The sequence below is a fragment of the Prinia subflava genome, chromosome 13 (assembly GCF_021018805.1).
Source record: "Prinia subflava isolate CZ2003 ecotype Zambia chromosome 13, Cam_Psub_1.2, whole genome shotgun sequence".
In the NCBI taxonomy this organism is placed as follows: domain Eukaryota; kingdom Metazoa; phylum Chordata; class Aves; order Passeriformes; family Cisticolidae; genus Prinia; species Prinia subflava.
Genome location: NC_086259.1, coordinates 7,754,016 through 7,771,861, shown reverse-complemented (window position 1 = coordinate 7,771,861; position 17,846 = coordinate 7,754,016). Strand labels below are relative to the sequence as shown.

At 41.8% G+C, this 17,846-nt stretch overlaps 1 protein-coding gene across 5 annotated transcripts in view; it reads left to right on the top strand.

The window, feature by feature from the left end:
- Positions 1 to 183: 183 nt before the first annotated feature.
- The window catches only part of MYLK3 (myosin light chain kinase 3), a 43,792-nt gene continuing 26,129 nt past the window's right edge, over positions 184 to 17,846 (top strand). The window contains exons 1-3 of one of the 5 annotated variants that reach the window (XM_063410368.1): positions 184 to 2,968; positions 3,887 to 3,992; positions 10,702 to 10,825. In XM_063410368.1, coding sequence (XP_063266438.1) covers positions 10,817 to 10,825 — 9 coding nt within the window. In that variant the 5' untranslated portion in view covers positions 184 to 2,968; positions 3,887 to 3,992; positions 10,702 to 10,816. Of the gene's footprint in view, positions 3,993 to 8,101; positions 8,607 to 10,701; positions 10,826 to 14,178; positions 14,240 to 17,846 lie in introns of those variants that run through there. The other 4 variants (XM_063410369.1, XM_063410367.1, XM_063410370.1 and 1 more) reach the window with 4 other exon arrangements.

The following is a 17,846-nucleotide window of genomic DNA, read 5'->3' as shown; positions in this document are numbered from 1 at the left end:
GAGAATTAAGTACGTTTGTGATACTCAGGGTGTGTTGGTTTTAAACCTCTTATAAATCTGGTATTTATCCTAGGTATGACTTCAGTTTTACATTTTGTAATAAGTGTGATATAATTCTGGTAGGAAGAAAATTAAAGTGGTTTAATTTGGGAGGATAATTTTGTTAGACAACTTTACAATTTTCATGAATTATCTCTGGAAAATAATTTCTTGCTCCATAGAGTTGTTTTTTAAAAATCATATACTTTGGGGGTTAGACTCCTGAGGTTTGAGAGCCAAGCCCTCGTTTTGTAACAATTATTTGCTGAGTATCTGCCTTGTCCAGCTGGTAAGTTCTTGTCCTGTACTCGTTCTTGGCCCATTACTGGAGAGAGAAGGCGATATCAGAAATGCAGATCTGCAGTTGGCATCCTGTGACTGGTATTTCCAAAACACGAGGATGTGGTAGTTCCTTTTATTCCCCATAGCTTTTTTTGTCTGTCTTTTAAAGCATAATTCTTATTGGTATTGTGTTTGGATTGCTGATTGTAAATACCAAAGCAGAGTCTACCTGAGTGTGCAAAAATGAGCTGTTTTGATAGAAACAGTTCTGGGGAAGACATTCAACAAAGTAGTCTTTCTCAAAGTGGTACAGTGCAATTTCAGCCTAAACTCTTCCTTTACTAATTATAAGGGGGCTTTATTTGACCAAGAGAAAACTCCAAAGCCTCAAGCTGAGTAAAGTCCTGAGGGAGGAGGTGTAGGGGATAATTGCATTCTTAAAATCTGACACACTGGGGTTTAGTCACCTTTCATTTTCTCTGTTTTTGGAAGAGAATGCAACTAAATGTCCTTTTCTTCAGTATTACTGGTGCTTTTCAATATCACATTGAATAAAGAGAATTGCCTAATGAGGTTCAGCTACAGAACTGATCTCTGGGTGGAAGCCAAAATGTTTATTAATAAAGCTGGACTATCAAATACTGGCTGTTTATTAGTTACTGATTAGCAGAAGGAGCTGTGATAGCTTCAAGTTAAGCCACAAGGCACTGATCAAATGCAAACACTGTAAGTAAAAGCAGGAAGCATGGAGAGTGGTTTTTACTTCTTGACTCTTAAAGAATGGTTTGCATTGTTAACACTGGATGAGAGAGATGGTGTGGAACTGTGCTTAAGCCACTAAAACACATTTGTCTTTATTCCAGTAAATGAGAAATTGCAAATACAAGACTGACTTCTCTGCATCATTAAATCTGTGCTTCCCAGAGCTGTAGCCAGTCACAGATACCAGAAGTAAGGACAGATGAGTCAAGGATAGAGAATATGTTTGCATGGTAAGTTGTTGAGTTGTTCAAGTCCCAGTGACAAAAGGGAAGTTCTGGCTTAGGGATAGGATCAGGCTGGTGTTGCTTCTGTTGCTGGAATGAGATGTGCTGTGTTGGAGGGGACAGAGGAGCTGCCAGGGCAATCTTTGGTGCTCTGACCTGCTTTTCTACAGGTTTCTCTCTCTTCCTGCTCCTGCACATGGAATTGGTTACCACCACAGGACCAAAGTTAATGTTGTTGGATGTGACAGAACTGTAAGTTAATTTCTGCGTTTAGATTGGTGCCTTTTCTAATCAGTACTTTTGAAAAACACGTTGGTACCTCTCAAATGTGCAAGGCCATTTTTTCTCCTTCACTGGAGGAGGCTCTCCTGAAACAGAGGTTGAGTTCTATTTCTGTATTTTTTCTCTTGGTGTTCCCCAGGTCTCTTCTATCATCTCCTTCCCACATATCCTCATGCTGCTTTTCTTCCTGTGGTGGGTTCCAGTTATTTGAGAAAGCTGTGGTGGAAGCGGGTGACCTGGACCACTCAAGAGGGAGTGGGTCTTTGCCAGGGGGTCTGGCAAAGCAAGAAACCTGACTTTCTCTTCCCACTAACCAGAAAGAAGCCATTCTTTCCTATATAGACAGGACATTTCAGCCTCTTCCTAAATCCCTGGTAGCTGTGGTGTGCCAAGACAGATTTCTTGGAATATATTCAGTAACTGCACTGCAAAGTGTCTGCTTTGTACAAAATAGGCACCAACATGATGGATCTCAAGAGCTCTTTCTTTTGTGTGTTAGAGATGATCCATGGGTGGAACACTGGCAAATCACTGTAGATTATAATTGTAAATTGTATTTGTTCTTGGTCTATGAAACTAGAATAAAGCCATTGACAGCTGAATGATAAAAGAGTAAAATTCTATGTACTGCAGCTCTGACTTGCTTGGAAACTGAATGGTTTCTGAGAAGCAAGAATAAATATGGTAAGGCTTCAGGAAGTTGCTTATGTGAAGGTTTTTTGTGCCTCTAGTTTCAGTGTAAGATTTTAGGCTCTGCCTTTGACTGTCATTGTGGTTCATTTGTTTCACTGCATTTTTTGTAGCCTGCAATCTCACACAGAAAAATAGTCTTTCAGAAAAAGTGAATTAGGCTGCAGGTTTTAATGAACAAAAGAAGATAAAGTGAAATAGCACTGCACCTCTGTACATGTTGACTCACCTGACTGGATAAACTGTTGTAAACCGAAGAGTCCAGGATTGTATTGGGAACTCTCTGTTTGTAAGCCACCTTTTAACAAGTCCTGCTTTCTTCCACCTCTTTTCCTTTTTTCCCCCCCTAAGATCTGTGCTTCCAGTGTTTACAGCTTTGTGCAATAGCATGTCTGACCATCGAGTGGGCTCACAGTTCAAATTTTGAGCTGAGCTTTCTCTGCATTTCCTCTGCTCTGCTCCTAGATGGCAGCCGTATTCCAAAGAGCTCACTGGTGTTCAGGCGTTCTCACCATGGAGACCGGGCAGAGGGAAGTGTTTAGTTTTCAGTGAAAGCAGCCTGAAAGATGATTTTTCTTCAGAACATCACTCCCACCTAACATGGGAAATTGAGATCCTGCTAATGGGTGTTACTGGCTGTCTGCACTGAAGCGTTTCTTCATCAGTTGTGTGAGACATCAGTTCTTGAGGTGTGAGGACTGCTAGAGTTGGATAATTGTCAGGACCAGAGAATTCTGAACTTTAAATTGGCAATCAAATAGAAAATGGTTTAAGGAAACTCTTCACCTCCCCTGGAAGTTTTCTTTGGTCAAATTTTACAAACATCTTTTAATTGTCCAGTTATTTTTGTTCTGATACTGTTATGGTTGATTGAAAAATGTTGAAATTGGGACAAGGTATTGGGGAATACTTTGCAGATTATTATTGCCCTCTGGTTGAGCAGGATTTATTGAGAAAGACACTAAAAATGAGATACCAGCTTTGAATATCAGTTCCCAAACAAGGTCTTTAGGTTGGTTTTACATAGTGCTTTTTGAATTTTATTTCCTTTTGTAGTTCTCTAGGCTGTGGGGTGTTTCAGAGTGAAACAGTGGTCGTTTAGGCTATTAGCAGCTCTGTGTCTGCTCCTTGTATCTTGGACTGTACTTGTATCTAGGTTGCAGTGGTGGTAGGGCAGCTCTAATAAATAATAGAATAATTTTATTTCCTCTTGTTTTAGATTACCACTTTCAGAACAGGTTACAGAATTTTAAGTCTGGTTGTCCCAACGTTATAAATGTTTTTTTTAATAAAAAAAAAATATCTATATAATAAAAAAATATATATAAAAAGCAGGTTTCTTGGTTGAGATGAAGATCAGTTTTTCTGCATTATGTCAGATCAGACACTGTGTGATTTCCACAGACGTTCTGAATTCATAATGAACTGAAAATATCTGTGAATCAATGTGCTAAAGTGTTCAGGGTTTTTTTCCTGCACTTAATTTAAAAGGGTTTCTGGCACTGCCAGCTGTTGGTTGGGATGTGCCATCCAAGTAAGAGGCAAGGAATTGATTAGGCAGGAGGCAATGAAAATGGATAAATCTCTTTATTTCCTTTTTTCTGCAGAAGAAAACCTAAACCTGCTTTCACCAAAGTTGTTTAAAATTTCAAGGCCAGAACATGGTTCACATGAATTATTTGGTGTCATCATGCAGCATTTCCCCAGGAAAAGGTCAGGTACCTCTTCTCCATCTTCCCCTCACTCCCACCCATAAGCTGCTTTTTTTGGTGCTTCCTGACTTTGTACGTCAAACCTGAGCTCTGTCTTAGTTTACTGCCTTTGGTCTTCTACTGTGTGTTATTTCTCTCAATTATAACTTACTAATTTTGTTAATAAGAGTTAAGAAATAAATACTATTTTTAATCCTGGGCAGCATTGAGGACCATAACATGCTGTTAAGAACAGTGAGAGTTCCAGATACCAGGATTACAAATATTAATAGTCTGGCAGTTTACCAAGTTTCTGTGGTTTCTGTTTTGTCTTGGAACAAACAACTTATGAATATTTAATGGAAAATATCATGCTAATGAAGAGAAATCTTCAGACTGGGGTCGGAGTTGCTTTATTTGGAGAAGTTGTGGAGCAGATGTGAGCAGGTACTGCTGAGAGGTTGGAGTGGTGGAGTTGGAGTCTCAGCTGTGAAGGGGCTCTGGGCCCCAGCTCCTGGATCTCAGCAACACCAAAGGAGTGTTTGAGGGTCAGTGAACTCGCTGGAGCAAGAGGTCAGGAGTTCTGGTTTTCAGTAAAATGAATAAATGATTTTACTACACAGGAGTGTGTAGTGTATTTGAAAATAGTGTTCATTGGTGGAGTTTAGTTCTTTGGCAAATAAAAACCTCTGATTTGCTAACGACATATTTGAGGAATGGCTTACAGTTTACTAACAGCACAGTTCAGGATCTTTGGATCCAGGCTTGTCATAACCTGCATAAGAGTGCAGTAGGTATGAAATGTGTGAAACCACACAATGTCCTGGAGGTGGTTTTGTTGTGCAAAACAGTCAGAGGAAAGGCACGAGTGTAAGAAACTCTGGGAAGGAACAGCTGTTTGTGTTGCATGATCCTCTCAGCTGGGGACTATTAAAACTGAAATGTTGGTGTGTGACCTCAGGTGAATGAAGTTGGAATAAGGCTCAATTCCTTTGAGTTCACCGAGGAACTCTGGGCTGAGGCTTAAGGTAAAAGTGCCTTTCATTGTAGCTGTCTGAAACAGTGGAGGATAGAGACTGTTTCCTGTCATCTTAGCAAACTAACAGAGATCTCTGTTCTTTAGGACAGAGCAATTCCAAAGAAGGAAAAGTGGTGCAGTAAGTTAGGAAATGCTTAAAACAGATGTATATTGAGTCTTGGCCAAGTACTGACTCAGAGCCTCATCCTGAGGTAGTTTTACCTCTGGTTGTGTTGACAAACAAGAAACAAAATTAGGAACTATAAAAAATGCATTTTTAATTGCACAACTAGAATTCCCTACTAAACTGTGTGGACAAATCTATCTTAAGATTAGAAAATGAGCATTAGAAATTACTTATAAGATTTTTTTTCAGTGGCAGGTCTTGACATCCAGTGGAAGGTTTTCAAAAAGGCTCTTTTAAAACAAACCTTTTATTTAGCTGAATGATCACAACTATTATTTCTAACACTTAGGAATGTGTTGAAAATAGTACCTCAAAGCTGAGTGGAAATTGAGCAAGAAGCCCAATTTAGATCAATACTAATAGCTGCATTGTGAAATACAGCCTGACTGTTCTGCTAGGAAAAAGTGTCCCACAGCGTTAGGATTACTCATGAGTCTGGTCATCTTGAGATCTATTTTTCTTTCATTGTTGCTCACACCCATTTTAAGAAGATTGGGAATCTCATCCAAAATATTCAGCGTACATTTCTTGACGCTGACCCTCTTCCAAACTCGGCAGCTGTGGTGCTGTTGCTTCCAACAGTGGCAGGGCTGGCTCTGGCACACAGTTCCTTAGCAACAGGGAAGCTCACGTTTGCTTACAGCTCATGCGTGTGCATCTAAATGTAGTCCTGGAAAAAAAGAAAAGGTTAAAGGAGTTTGGAAGGGGAAACAGATACCTGAACAATTTGTACTGTTCAGTGGTTGAGACTGATGGCAATAGTGCATAGGAAAATCAGTCTCAAAATATTTTATCTTTTAAAATCTTTATTAGACTGTTTATGTATTGCAAAAATTTGAAATCTAGTGAACAGAACCCTACTCTTACCAACTACAGAAAGATCAGAAATAAAAACACAGCAAATGGTGAAGAGCAGGGGGACATGTTCTGTTTTGAATGCCTGTGTTACAAATGCGTTCCTTGGAAACAAGATTCATTATTTGAACACTGGGAATCTGAGAAAGTCATAAAAATTATGTTTTGAGAGACTAACAGATGGGTTGAGATTATATTAGATTAATTACTACTCATTGTTGATTGCTGCTTGTCAGTTTACCAGTGCTTTTTTTGCTGATCAAGCTGTGAAATCTTAATGGGTTTTTGACAGCTTGCACTCCGTGACTGCAGGATTACTCAAAAGCACAGTGACTTAAAAGGCCACTGGCAGACTGTTATTGGGTTGTATTATGATTACTGTAATCTCACTTTCTGGGGTTTCAGGCATGCAGTTTTCCTTATTAGCCAGCATTGGAGCTGCAGTGGGGTTTCCTTATATAGCAAAGGCAGGAAAGTGGTTGCAGCTGGCTCCAGACAGGAGGGGGAGGCAGGACCAGGGAGAGCAAGCCAGGAATGGAGAGGGTAGGGAAAAGACAGGCTGGACTTGGCCAGAGAATGGAGAAGGGTTTAATGATGGGAATTAGCAATGAGTGTGTTCAGGCTGTTTGGGAGAGTGCTGTGGAAACCTGCAGGATGTCACTGAAGGAAGCAGGGTGTTGTTTCAGCCTTTGGGAGCTGGGAGGAGAGCAGGGCACTTTGAAGAGCAAGGAGAGGGACTGGAGAGGTGCTGCATTTGCAGAGGAGTGGGGATACTGCTATTCCAGCTGTTCCCTGAGTCGAACAGTTCCTTTATACCTAGAAATGAGGTTTGGAAAAGGAATTCTCCAGAGGCTGTGTTGTTTTGTTCCTGTGTTTGGTCTTCCCCATCTTGTACCCTTACTTGTGAGTTCACTGGGAGTGGGATTGAGAGTGTTAATCCTTGTTTTTCAGAGCTGAGTCAAAATGGGGGAACATCTTACGAAGAGAGTTTTTGAGGGTTAGAATGGACCTGGTTATGGGACGGTGATTTAAAGATAGGAGAAGAAAGTCATCAATCCAGACTGCCAAAGTTAAAGTACAGCTAAAATATTTACCTTTGAATTTCAAGTTCAGTCTAGAGGATTCTATAATTCCAATTTCCACATGTATATTCATGTGTTTTGTGTATACATTCTGGGGCTTACTCACTTAAATGACATCTCTAGTTAATGGACCATTAAATGAGAGGCTGTAATTACCCCCTCTGTGGCTGCCTCAGAGTGGGCAAGAGGATATGTGTTAATTCTTTATAGAAGTGACAGGGTAGTGCATCTGCAGAATTGGAGCTTGATAAAAATCTCTCATCCCATGCAAATGCCAGCTTACTCATCCCATGCTGGGAAATGTGCCTGGTCTGCTCTTCTCCCTGCTGAAGGCTTTTTAGAAGGCAAGAATGATGTCAAATACTTTTGTTTCCAGTTACCTCTCCATGTTTTAAACTAACAGGTTGTTGAACATGAAATCTGTGCTGCAGCAACTTTTACCTTTTGTGAAGGTAAAATGAGAAAAGTTTGTTTTTCCTTTTGCTGTTCATTCCTTCAGTAGTGGAGACTAGAAGGATACAGATATAGATATAGATATATATACAGATTTAGAAGGTGCTGTCAGGTTGACCTGTGTAATAAGGCTCAGTGTTTCACTGAAGGCAGAGAGTGCTACCCAAAAATTGGCTTTCATCCTTATAGAGAAGGCTTCAATCTCTTCTCCCGTGGACCTTTCTTCTGACCATCAAAGCCAGGTTTGCTGTGTAGTGTGGTAGCTCTCAAAGCAAAATCATCTAAATCACCCAACCATGTTTGCCAGGAGACAAAGTGAATATTGAGTCACACTGACTCTTAATTTGGTTTCTTTATGGTGGTTGTAGCTGTTTTCAAGTCTTTCCTTTGTAAGTTGCCTTTTGTGAGTTTATTCAGTGCAGACATTATGTGCACTTGCTTTGGCAGCTGGAACAAAAGCAGAATAATGACAGAATTAAAATTGCTGGCAATTGTATTTGTGCTTTGCAGGCAGGATTCGTTGTAGTGCAAATCTTTGTGGGCTAATGAATTTAAAGCAGGGCTTTAGATAGTATTCTTTTAAACAAAAGCAGCTTGCCTAAAACTGTCTCTGCTGGTGTTTTCCTTCTGAAACAATGAGAGCGAATGCTGCAGGTTTAAAAATGGAATATAATTTATGGCTTCTAGCCTTGGGTATGAGTCCTTGTGTAACTGGAATTTGAAATCTCAAATGAATATTAATGAGGTGGGGAGGCTTGCAGACCCGTCCTTTAATACTAATCCATTGTGAGTGGAGCAGCCCCAGCACTGAGCTGATTCTGGCACAGAGACAACCAGGAATTGACTGCTCTTAGAAAATGCCTCATCACTCAAAGTCTTCACAGGCTCCTGAATACTTGTCCTGACCAGATACAGAGGGGCACCTGAGCATTTCTGGTATCAGTACCCTGCCTGCTGGTGCTGTGTGCATTTCCCTGGGGACACTGCTGTATGCTGGCTTCCAGCTCTAGCTTGTTGCATGGATGGAAGCGTAATGGAAGGGTAAGTTACCAGGGCAGGCTGCAAGTGCCTTTGGACAGCTGGGAACCTTCAGTCTGATGTTTAGGACATAGTCATGGTGACTTAGCAGTGTTGGTAGCTCCCTGCCTCTGATTATTAATGACAAAAAGGTTCTAAAATGCTTAAGTGATTTCATGACTCCTAAGTGTGTGTAAAAGAAATGTGCCAAGTGGCTGAAGCTGCCCCTCATTTTCAGAAAGGAAGATACTTGTATTAACTGTTTGATCTAAGTAATGTTGTTTAGATTATAACCTCCCTGAAAGTGGGGTGTTTGTGGACCAGTGCACCTCCTCCTAATTCACAGAGGCTGATGCTGGGAGATGAGAGAGGTCACCTCAAAAATGTTGAGCCTCTTCATTTTACTTTGTAATTGGGGCAGGAGTTGGCAAATCTGTCAGCAGCTGGCTGGAGAAGCCAGTTACAATAAACCTCTTTACCTCTTCTCTTGGCTTGGTCTGTGCTCCAAACGCACTCATGTGCAGCTAGCTTCTCTAGTTTGAGAGAGGAGTTTTGGAGTGTAACTATAGCAGACTGAAAGAGTTCCTCTAGAAGCTGAAGTACTAACCTTGATCTTGATTTCATTTGTTGGATGTTATGTGCATGGCTTTTGGTAAAGTTCTGCATTTATTCTCTAAGTAAATGGTGTTTTGTGGCACCTACAAAGCCTGTCCTCCAAGGGATCCTTTCCTTGCCTCTAGCTCAAGGGCAAGGCACCCAGATCTGTATTTCCTTATATGTGAAATCCATTAGACTTTACCCAGGCACTAAAGATAACATAGGCCTGTATCCATTGTCACAGAAATACATTTAACTTTGTGAAAAGTGGACTATTTCCTTGTTGAGGATTGAAAGTCATATAGTTGCTACTAAATTGTTGCATTTAATACTCACAGAATCACACAGTCCATTACTGACATGGTGAGAAATTAAACTGAGGGAGAGAGAAGCTCCAAATTAATTATTTTTCAGAACCTTAATGGAGAAAAAGCAGTCAGTGAAACTCATCATAATAATGATAATCTTAATATTAATTAATGCAAATATGCAGGAAGGTGTTGTTTTACACTGTGGTTCTGTATTTAGATCTGCTAATGGAACGTTGCAGGCTGAGCATTGCTCGTTCCAGAGTTCTTGCCAAAGTTTCTAAAGGATTCTCTTTGTCATGCAATGTTTCCCCCTTGGCATGGTGCTTGCATGCTGTACATGCCTCTGCTGCCACATTAAGTAATAGTGTCTACTCAGTCTAGAGTAACTGCATGGGTATTTGTGCTATTGGAAGAAGTCACAAAGATATAAAAATGCTTCTTTCCCTCCCTTGGGTCTGTTCTCACTGTTAAGCCCTGCACCTCTTGAGCAGCTCCAAGATTTGTTCTTTCCTTAGGTATTGGAATGGGGGTCTTTAATTCCCACAATCAGTGAAAAAGCTGAAGGCTGTGTTCCAGAGCTGGGTGCCCTTGTGGGTGGTCTCTGTCCCACTGAGAGTGGCTGGGTGATGTTCCCAGTGCCAGGAATGCTGCTGGAGGTGCTGCCACAAGGCCAGCAGCATCCCTCCCTGTCCATGAGGAATGGCTCAGCAGGGCCAGGGCTTTCAGCTCAGAGGACAGCAGTGTTCCTGTGCCACTGCATGCACCAGACTGATGGGTCTTAAAAACCTTGGGGCAGTTTGACCTAGAATTTATGATTTACTCTTGCCCTTTAAAATGGCAGAATGGTAATAATAGATCTTAGCACTGTGAAAATATTCTGTGAGCTGGGAAAGGTTTAACTCTGTTTTGCAGGTAGAAAAGCCAAGGCACAGAGGTTGAGTTAGGAATTACACAGGCAGTTGAGACTGGTCTCATCTCGGGAGGTTTAAGTCCAGCATCTGAGGCAGCCCTCACCTCTATGAGCTGTGCTCATCCTGTGCCCCAGGAACCCCCTGTTCACTTGTTTGTTAAATAGCCTGAAAAACACTCCCTGCCAGGCAGTAAAGCAAGCATGGCTGTCTCCTCCCTGGCTTTTGCCCTGTAAGAGTTCCTCACTCACCTGTTTCTGCTTTTGTCTGTTCTTACATCGGTTTCATTTTGTTTTTTAACAGCATATTTGTTATTTGGCTGTACAAACCCAGCTGGAAACTCACCACTTGTTTTTGCTGTGAGAGGGGCAGCCAGCTCTGTACCCACACATCTGGACCTGACGTCTCTTAGATCATAATGCTCAAGGTACAGTGCCTTATCTGCATCCCTCAGATTGCTCCAGGGGAGAGTGCACGTGCACCCATCCTGGGGCAGAATACACCTCTGTGGGATGGAAGCAGTGCAGGCATGGCCCTGCCAGGCCCTGAGGTGCTTGTCCTCCTGCTCAAAGGCAGGGCCATGGGGACAGGCTGTCATTCTGTGTGCCCCTGCCTGATGGATTCATCTTAATGTTGGATCACTTGCAGCTTGTAATCAGAGATAATTCTATTACAGCTTGTTGGCTGAGTGGGAAAGGAAGGCACAGACTAAAACTGAAAAGCAGATTTGCTTCTACTTCTCTAGAACTAATTGCCTTCTTAGGTCATCCAGCATCTTGGTATCTGTTCTGTTTGTGTATTTGTCCTCCATGGACACATACAGGTAAGAACTCTATTAAATAAAGTGTATCTTACACAGGACAAAATTAAAAGGAATTCATTAGCTGAGAACGAAATGCATGAGGATCACCATTTGGGTGCATTGTGGCTGCATATTTAACTGTGCAGGTAGAAATAAATTAAAAGATCCTAGGTCTAGGGGGGAACACAAATATGCCTGCATGGACTTCGTGGCAACATGCACTTGTGCAAGTAAGTAAGGTGTTTTAGAGACTGAAGGGAATGGCTCTGTTGCATAGCATCAGATGTAGAAACAGTGCTTAAAGCATAATGGGTATGTGAATTCTGATGGAGGATGAACCTTCCTGAATAGTCATTTTGAGTCCACTCATTGCTCCCTCTGTTCCTATGCTTAAGAAATTGGACATGCAAGAAATTCCCCCATGTGTTGTATTCGTTTTGTGTTGAAGTATCCTGCAGCAGTTATCAGAGTCACTGAAAAATAGAATAGCATTTGAATAAATGACAGTCACTGCTTGGCTGAAGCCAAGGTGCTGTCCTTAAATTACAGCTAAAGCAGAGTAAAATTGGATTAAAATAAGCGAAGGAACAAAGAAATGCCAAGAAGGGACTCAGTGGCTCCAGAGTCTGCCTGTCATCTTGTATTGTTTCCGTGGCCTGGAGTATCTGTTATCAGTGATTCAGGAAGTGAACTGCTGGGATAGGGATAGAACTTAGTGCTGCTGATAGGCAGTGAAATGATTGAAATGCCTGGTGTAGTGTCAGATAAGATGGAATGCCTGCTTTATCACACAAGCAGAATTCTAGCAAGATCCAGGGAGGCAGTGCAGCTTTATTCAGTAAAAGGCTGCAGGCTAGCAGGGTGACCACCAGACAAGACAAACAGAATGGGGACTTTATATCAAGAATCTGCCCTGCACAGATCCCTCCGTTTGAGCATGGGAGGATTTTGTGTTTCAGATTACATAAAGAGATTTACGGTAAGGAACTCCTTAGTGCTTTATTGTGAGCCTGGTTTGAAACTGAAAGCTTTCTGGATGGCACAGGACTGGTTTCTGTGCCTTTTGTAACGTGCTGTGTGTGGCTGACATTCTTGGCCAGGTTGTGCAGCCTGTTGGCTTGCAGAACACCTGCCAGCATCAAGGAGGTGTTTCTGAAATGATGACTGCGAGCTTTGCCTTTGTAAATAAATTTACTTTTCATGGGAGCCTTGGCACATTAAAACTTTAATTCTGACTGGAATACTTGTTGTATAGGATGGCAGACTGACATTCAGATTATGAGGAGGTTGGTGTTACTGCTTTTTGCTTTGCTGGTCATTTGTCTGTGAGTTTTGAAGTGACCCTGTCGGGCAGGCTGACCCTGAGGTGAGCAGCCAAGTTCTACATGAGTGGAAAGAGCAGTGCAATCACCTTGAGCTGTGCACTCAGGGGTGCTGTGGGGCACTCCTGGGAAGCTGGGAGATGAGAACCCCTCAGTGCAGAGGAGCAGAGCACAAGGGAGCTCTCTCCAAAGCTGAGGCACTGCTGGCCAGAGCACAGACCCTGCGAGCACAGAGAGCTGTGGAGAGGCCACTGGTGGGAGACAGCATGGGAATCTGCTTTTCTACCTTTGTAAGCTGCTCATTAAAACACACTGTGCCTTCGAGATACCTGTGAAGTTCAGCTTCAGTTGCTACTGTTGTAGAAGGTCTAGGAAAATCATTTGTTTTCAGCAGCCTATTTGCATTTGTATTTATTTTGAGCTGCTGAAAAGACCAGTAGCAGAAAATGTACTTAGCAACTTTAAAAAGAATTCTATGGACATATAATAATATTCTAGAAATTGAAAAAAAAATTGTAGGAGTTGCATTTTAAATTAGAGTAGATCAGAATTTGTGGGTCTTTTGAAACTGTTCTCTTTCAAAATTTTGAAGAAGGGATTTCCTCATGTGTTTTATTCAATAATAGCTGTAATGGCTTTTCTTAAATAGCTGGTATTTGTAATCATCTTTGTTTTTTAAAGACCCCATAGAGTAAATGCACTAAATCAATAAACCAGATTCTGGCTCAATTGAAGAAAGAAAAAAATTTTACTAATTTCAATAAGTAGGATATTGTTCCAAAGTTCTAAATTCCTCTCATGTAAAAACATGTAGTGGATTTAATAGCCAATATGATTTTTTAATCATATATTACATAAGAAACAGAAAGGCTCAGTTGACCAGACACATTTCATATCCCAGTGACTTGCATGTTTTGTTGTCTATTTATGGCAACGTAGCAGAAAAACGTTTTGGTATATTAATTTGAATATACTACTCAACTGTTGTTCTTTTTGAAGAGATTATGATGTGTTTAAATTGTTCATGTTACCTTTTTGTTAAAGGTAATAAACAGCCTGAAATACTTGTGATTTTCTCTTGCTATTTTCTGAAGGAGTGCAAATGAAAGCTTTTTTCAGGGCTACGGAAGGTGGCCCTAGAACCATAAAAACAAATGAGCCAGGGTTTTTTGGACTAGTCATGTCTTGGGGGCAACTAAGTCAGTACTGCAGTTATCTGTCTCCATGGCATTCTGTGGCTTGGCTCTGTGCAGATCAGTTAGTGTTTTGCAATGAAGACTATAATGAGATTCAGAATATCTTGTTTCTCTGTAATTGATCTGTTGGGTGGCTGAGTAATTCTTTCATATTCATTACTTCAATTTCCTTTCCTGTAAAATTAGTGATAATGGTGCTTCTCTTCTGGAAACACATTAAGGTCCACAGGTAAAAGCTATCTTAGAATTAGTTTGATTTATTGGTTTTCCCTGTCCCCAGTGCACTAACAATCAAAACCAACTTTGTTTTGGATGTCTCGCATTGGATTACATCACTCTGGCCAGTTTACCAAACTCATTATGTTTATCTCTTGGAAAATCATTCTTTGTTTTGTTTGCAAAGCTAGTACTCAAACTCATGGAGCATTGCAGAGGGAAGGATGCTTTTGGAGGATGGGACTGGCAGAGAACATACAAGGATGAGTAGTCTTGGACCACATGTGCAATTCTTGGTAAAGCTGGTGAGAACTGCTCCAATGTGTAAGTTTAATATTAACCCCAGGGAGAGCTGTCTTCTCCCAGTGCCAGCCTGCAGGTCAGGTTTGAGCTGTCCCAGCAGGATCCAGGGAGTGTGTGCAGCTCTGATGTTGGTGGCTGCAGGGGGATCTGTTGTTTGCATCCTTGTGGGCTGGTGCAGTACCTGGGGATCTGCTGCTGCTGCTCACTGCCTGGGCTGGTGTGGAAGGGCTCAGAAGCCCAGGCAGCTCTGCAACAGTGCCCTGCGTGTTTTCACAGCCTGATTGGAAATCTGTTATTGCTCAGAGCTACAGTGGAGGGGGGAGTTGGTGCTCAAGCAATAAGATGAGGCATTTTTTCCTCTGAAATTAATTGGACTCCTAAGAGAGGCAATGACAGGAATGTTCTAACATGTGCCTGAAGATAAAGTATCCTGTGCTTCTTTCACAGGCTTTTCCTTTCTGTAGCTGAACAGCTTTGATGTTCACCTACATCAGTCCTTTTAACCTTAGTGATGCTGCTGTCTTTTTTCTGACTTGCTGGTCCTGATTTATTTTTTATCTTCTTTTAGGACACAGCCACTTAATGAGGTATTTCAAGTCACTAGTCATTCCCATAAGTTAATCTTGATGCTCCTCTCCTCATTCATGTTTGTGACTGGGGTATGTGTCCCACCTGTGGGGTTTTTCTGGAGGGTCTAACATCTTGCTGCTTTTGGTACTCAGAGCTATTTTTCTGAGTCCTGTGTAGAGTTATTTGGGAGTTCCTCAGGTGCTGTTGGTTCACATCATGAGCTTCATGTTCTTGCACTGTGCAACAATTACCTTTAATTTCTTTAAACACTTGTCTCCTGTTTTGTGGAGTTGATGCTTGGCCTGCAGAGGTGCTGATGGAGTTCAGGCTTCTGTTTATTCGGGGAGTCACTCTTCTCTGTCCTCAGCAGAGCAGCTCTGGGATCCAGGCTCTGGACAGTCCGTGTATGCAGGGCCCAAACCCCCCTCCTGGGGTCCACATTCTTGGCAGGCTGTGTGCACACTGCTGTGCAGAGCTCACAGACAGACAGACTCAAAGAAATGAATGGAATTGGTAAACCATTCTGAAGGATTGGGATTTTTAGAAAAATACATGATTGAAAAACTTCTGAGCATCTTAGTTGTTAATGCTGTCTCCCCAGGATTTGCAGGAACTCAAGGGGAAGATGTCACGTGCTCCAGTTTAAATTTTGCACTATAGTGGTCTGCAGTCTAAATATATTCTATTGAGTATCCTTTCAGACAGTTCATATCCCAGAAACTAAAGCAGTAAACTATATATAGTCTCTGACATTACAAACCAGGTTTGTTTTCACCTTCTCCATGGCTGAATTGAGACAGCAGGAGCTAACAGGTCCTCCTGCTGTTGTCTTCTATATTTGTGGCTCACCTTTCACTCCCTCATTGGTGTTGTTGTTTTGTTGTTCAGGCTTGAGCAGTCCATGTCCCTTCTGACTCACCTATCTTAGGAATACTTCTGATTCCAGGTCCTGAGTGCTTCCCTTCAGAGACCTGGTTCCTCCCAGCATTGTCGTGGCATGTTCACTGGTACTGTGTGGGGCTGGGCAGAGTTGAAAAGAAATGCCCTTTTTCTATAGATTGCTCTGTTCTGGATGTTTTCTGTTCCCAGTTCCAGCTGAAGTCCCCAGGAGCCCAGTGAGGGAAGCTTCAGGGTTTGGTGAATTCTCAGCACCCCTTTAGGGATCAGCACAGCTTCATTTGCATCCCCCTTGACCTGTCTTGCTATAAAAAAAAAATAGTTTGCTTCAGATTTGATGACTGACTGACCTGCTCGTTTCTAGGTTTGCTTATGCAGAATTACCAGGTTTAGGGGCAGATATTTTGGCACAAACCACCCAATGGCTGTGGGTCATCCCACTGTGTGAGGAGGTTGTCACCACAGCCAGCAGGGCTGGTTTGTCCTGGTAAGGGAGGTAGAAAGCTGCCAGTCATTGCTGTGGGACCCTGAGCCTGTCTGGGGGCACTTCTGCCTGTTCTATGGCCAGTGCAGAATCCACTCTTCCCTGGATTCATTCAGTTCAGACAAACTTTGTCAAACAAGAGCACAGACCCCTGTATTTCACCATTTTCAGGGATGCTATGTAGGGACTCTTGGTATCTGTAACTTGCTTACCTTTCTGCAGAACATTACAGCAGTATTTTCCAGCCCCAGAGGTGTTTTAACTCCTCTCTTAATTTCTTACTCTGAGAAGATCTTGATGTACTGTTGCTGGATTTCTGGCTGGCACTGCCCTACCACCCATTAGTGACAAATACTCCTGGTATCAGCTAATATGAAATCCAAACCATTTATATCCTGGGTCTTTTATCAGCACTGTTATTTGTTTGCTTTCCTCTGAGTGATTTTGGTTTCATGGTGCCAGGCCTTGGGGCTGTTTTTGTAGTGTAGCACTGATTATCAGTGTGTCTGCATTTACACTACAGCTGTCTCTGCAGTGCAGCTGGAGATTAATTTGTCACTGATCTAATAGCAGCATTCCAAAATCGATGATTTATTAGTTTTAATTCAGGGGCCTTCTATGAGTGCAGAGAAATGTCTGTGTGGTTGAGGAAAATGAATACTCTGGAGTCTGTTGACTGCTGATTTAAGGTAGCAAGGTGGTTCAGAAGCAAAATTCCTGAGTCCTAATAGAAGGCTTGCAGAGAAGCACTGAGGGGTACCTGCTGTTTTGGGAGTGGAAGTGGCTGCCCCAAATGTGCTCTGGATTTCTGTTTTTACCAGATACTTGTACTGAGATACTAACCTCAGATGGGAAAATGGATCACTGTGCTTCATCATGCCACTGGAGACCTAATTCAAGGCTTCTCATTCACACCCAACTGTTCTTAAGCTATCTGCTTTAGAGAGAGAAACCTAAAAATTTGCCTTCTCATTCCTTGCTCTGAGAAACTTGACTGTAGCTGGTAGTTGCTTTCTGCAATTCCACTGCATGTGGTATAATGTTGCTTTAGGGAAGCTGTTCTGTAGATCACATTCTTTTGTTTCCTGTGTACTTCTTCCAACCTGATAAAAACCATTATAAGTTAAGCTGGAGGTGTTTTTCACAGCTGAGATGGATGCAGCAATTTCTCTGCTTTTTGCCAAACATTGAAACATTCACCTAAAGGACAGCAAATGCCTTCCATGTGAGCTTTGATTACTGAGAAGAGTTTGAAAAACCACTGCTTTTTGTACACAAACTCTTTTATTCTGAATCTTTTTCAAAGCAGTTTGTGTCAAGACTAAGCCTGAACTGATGGTTATTTCTGTGTTTGTGAATGATGTCAAAGCAAAATTTCATAGATCTAAATCAGCAGGTGAATATAGCACATAACAGATTTCATTGCAGGGCAGATAAATATTTACTTGATCTAAAATTTTGTTAATGTGGTGGTTTGGGTTTTAGTGGGGAATAGCAATGTCAAAGAGTTCTTACTTAAAAAGTCCCCCCACTGTTAAATTCCTGTAAAGACCATGATGAGCAAGGAGCAGTGGTTGGAGTGCTTGTGTTTGCTGTTCCACAGCTGGGAGCTGTCAGGTGGGAGTGTGAGTGAGAGAAAAAATCAGGGGCTGACACTG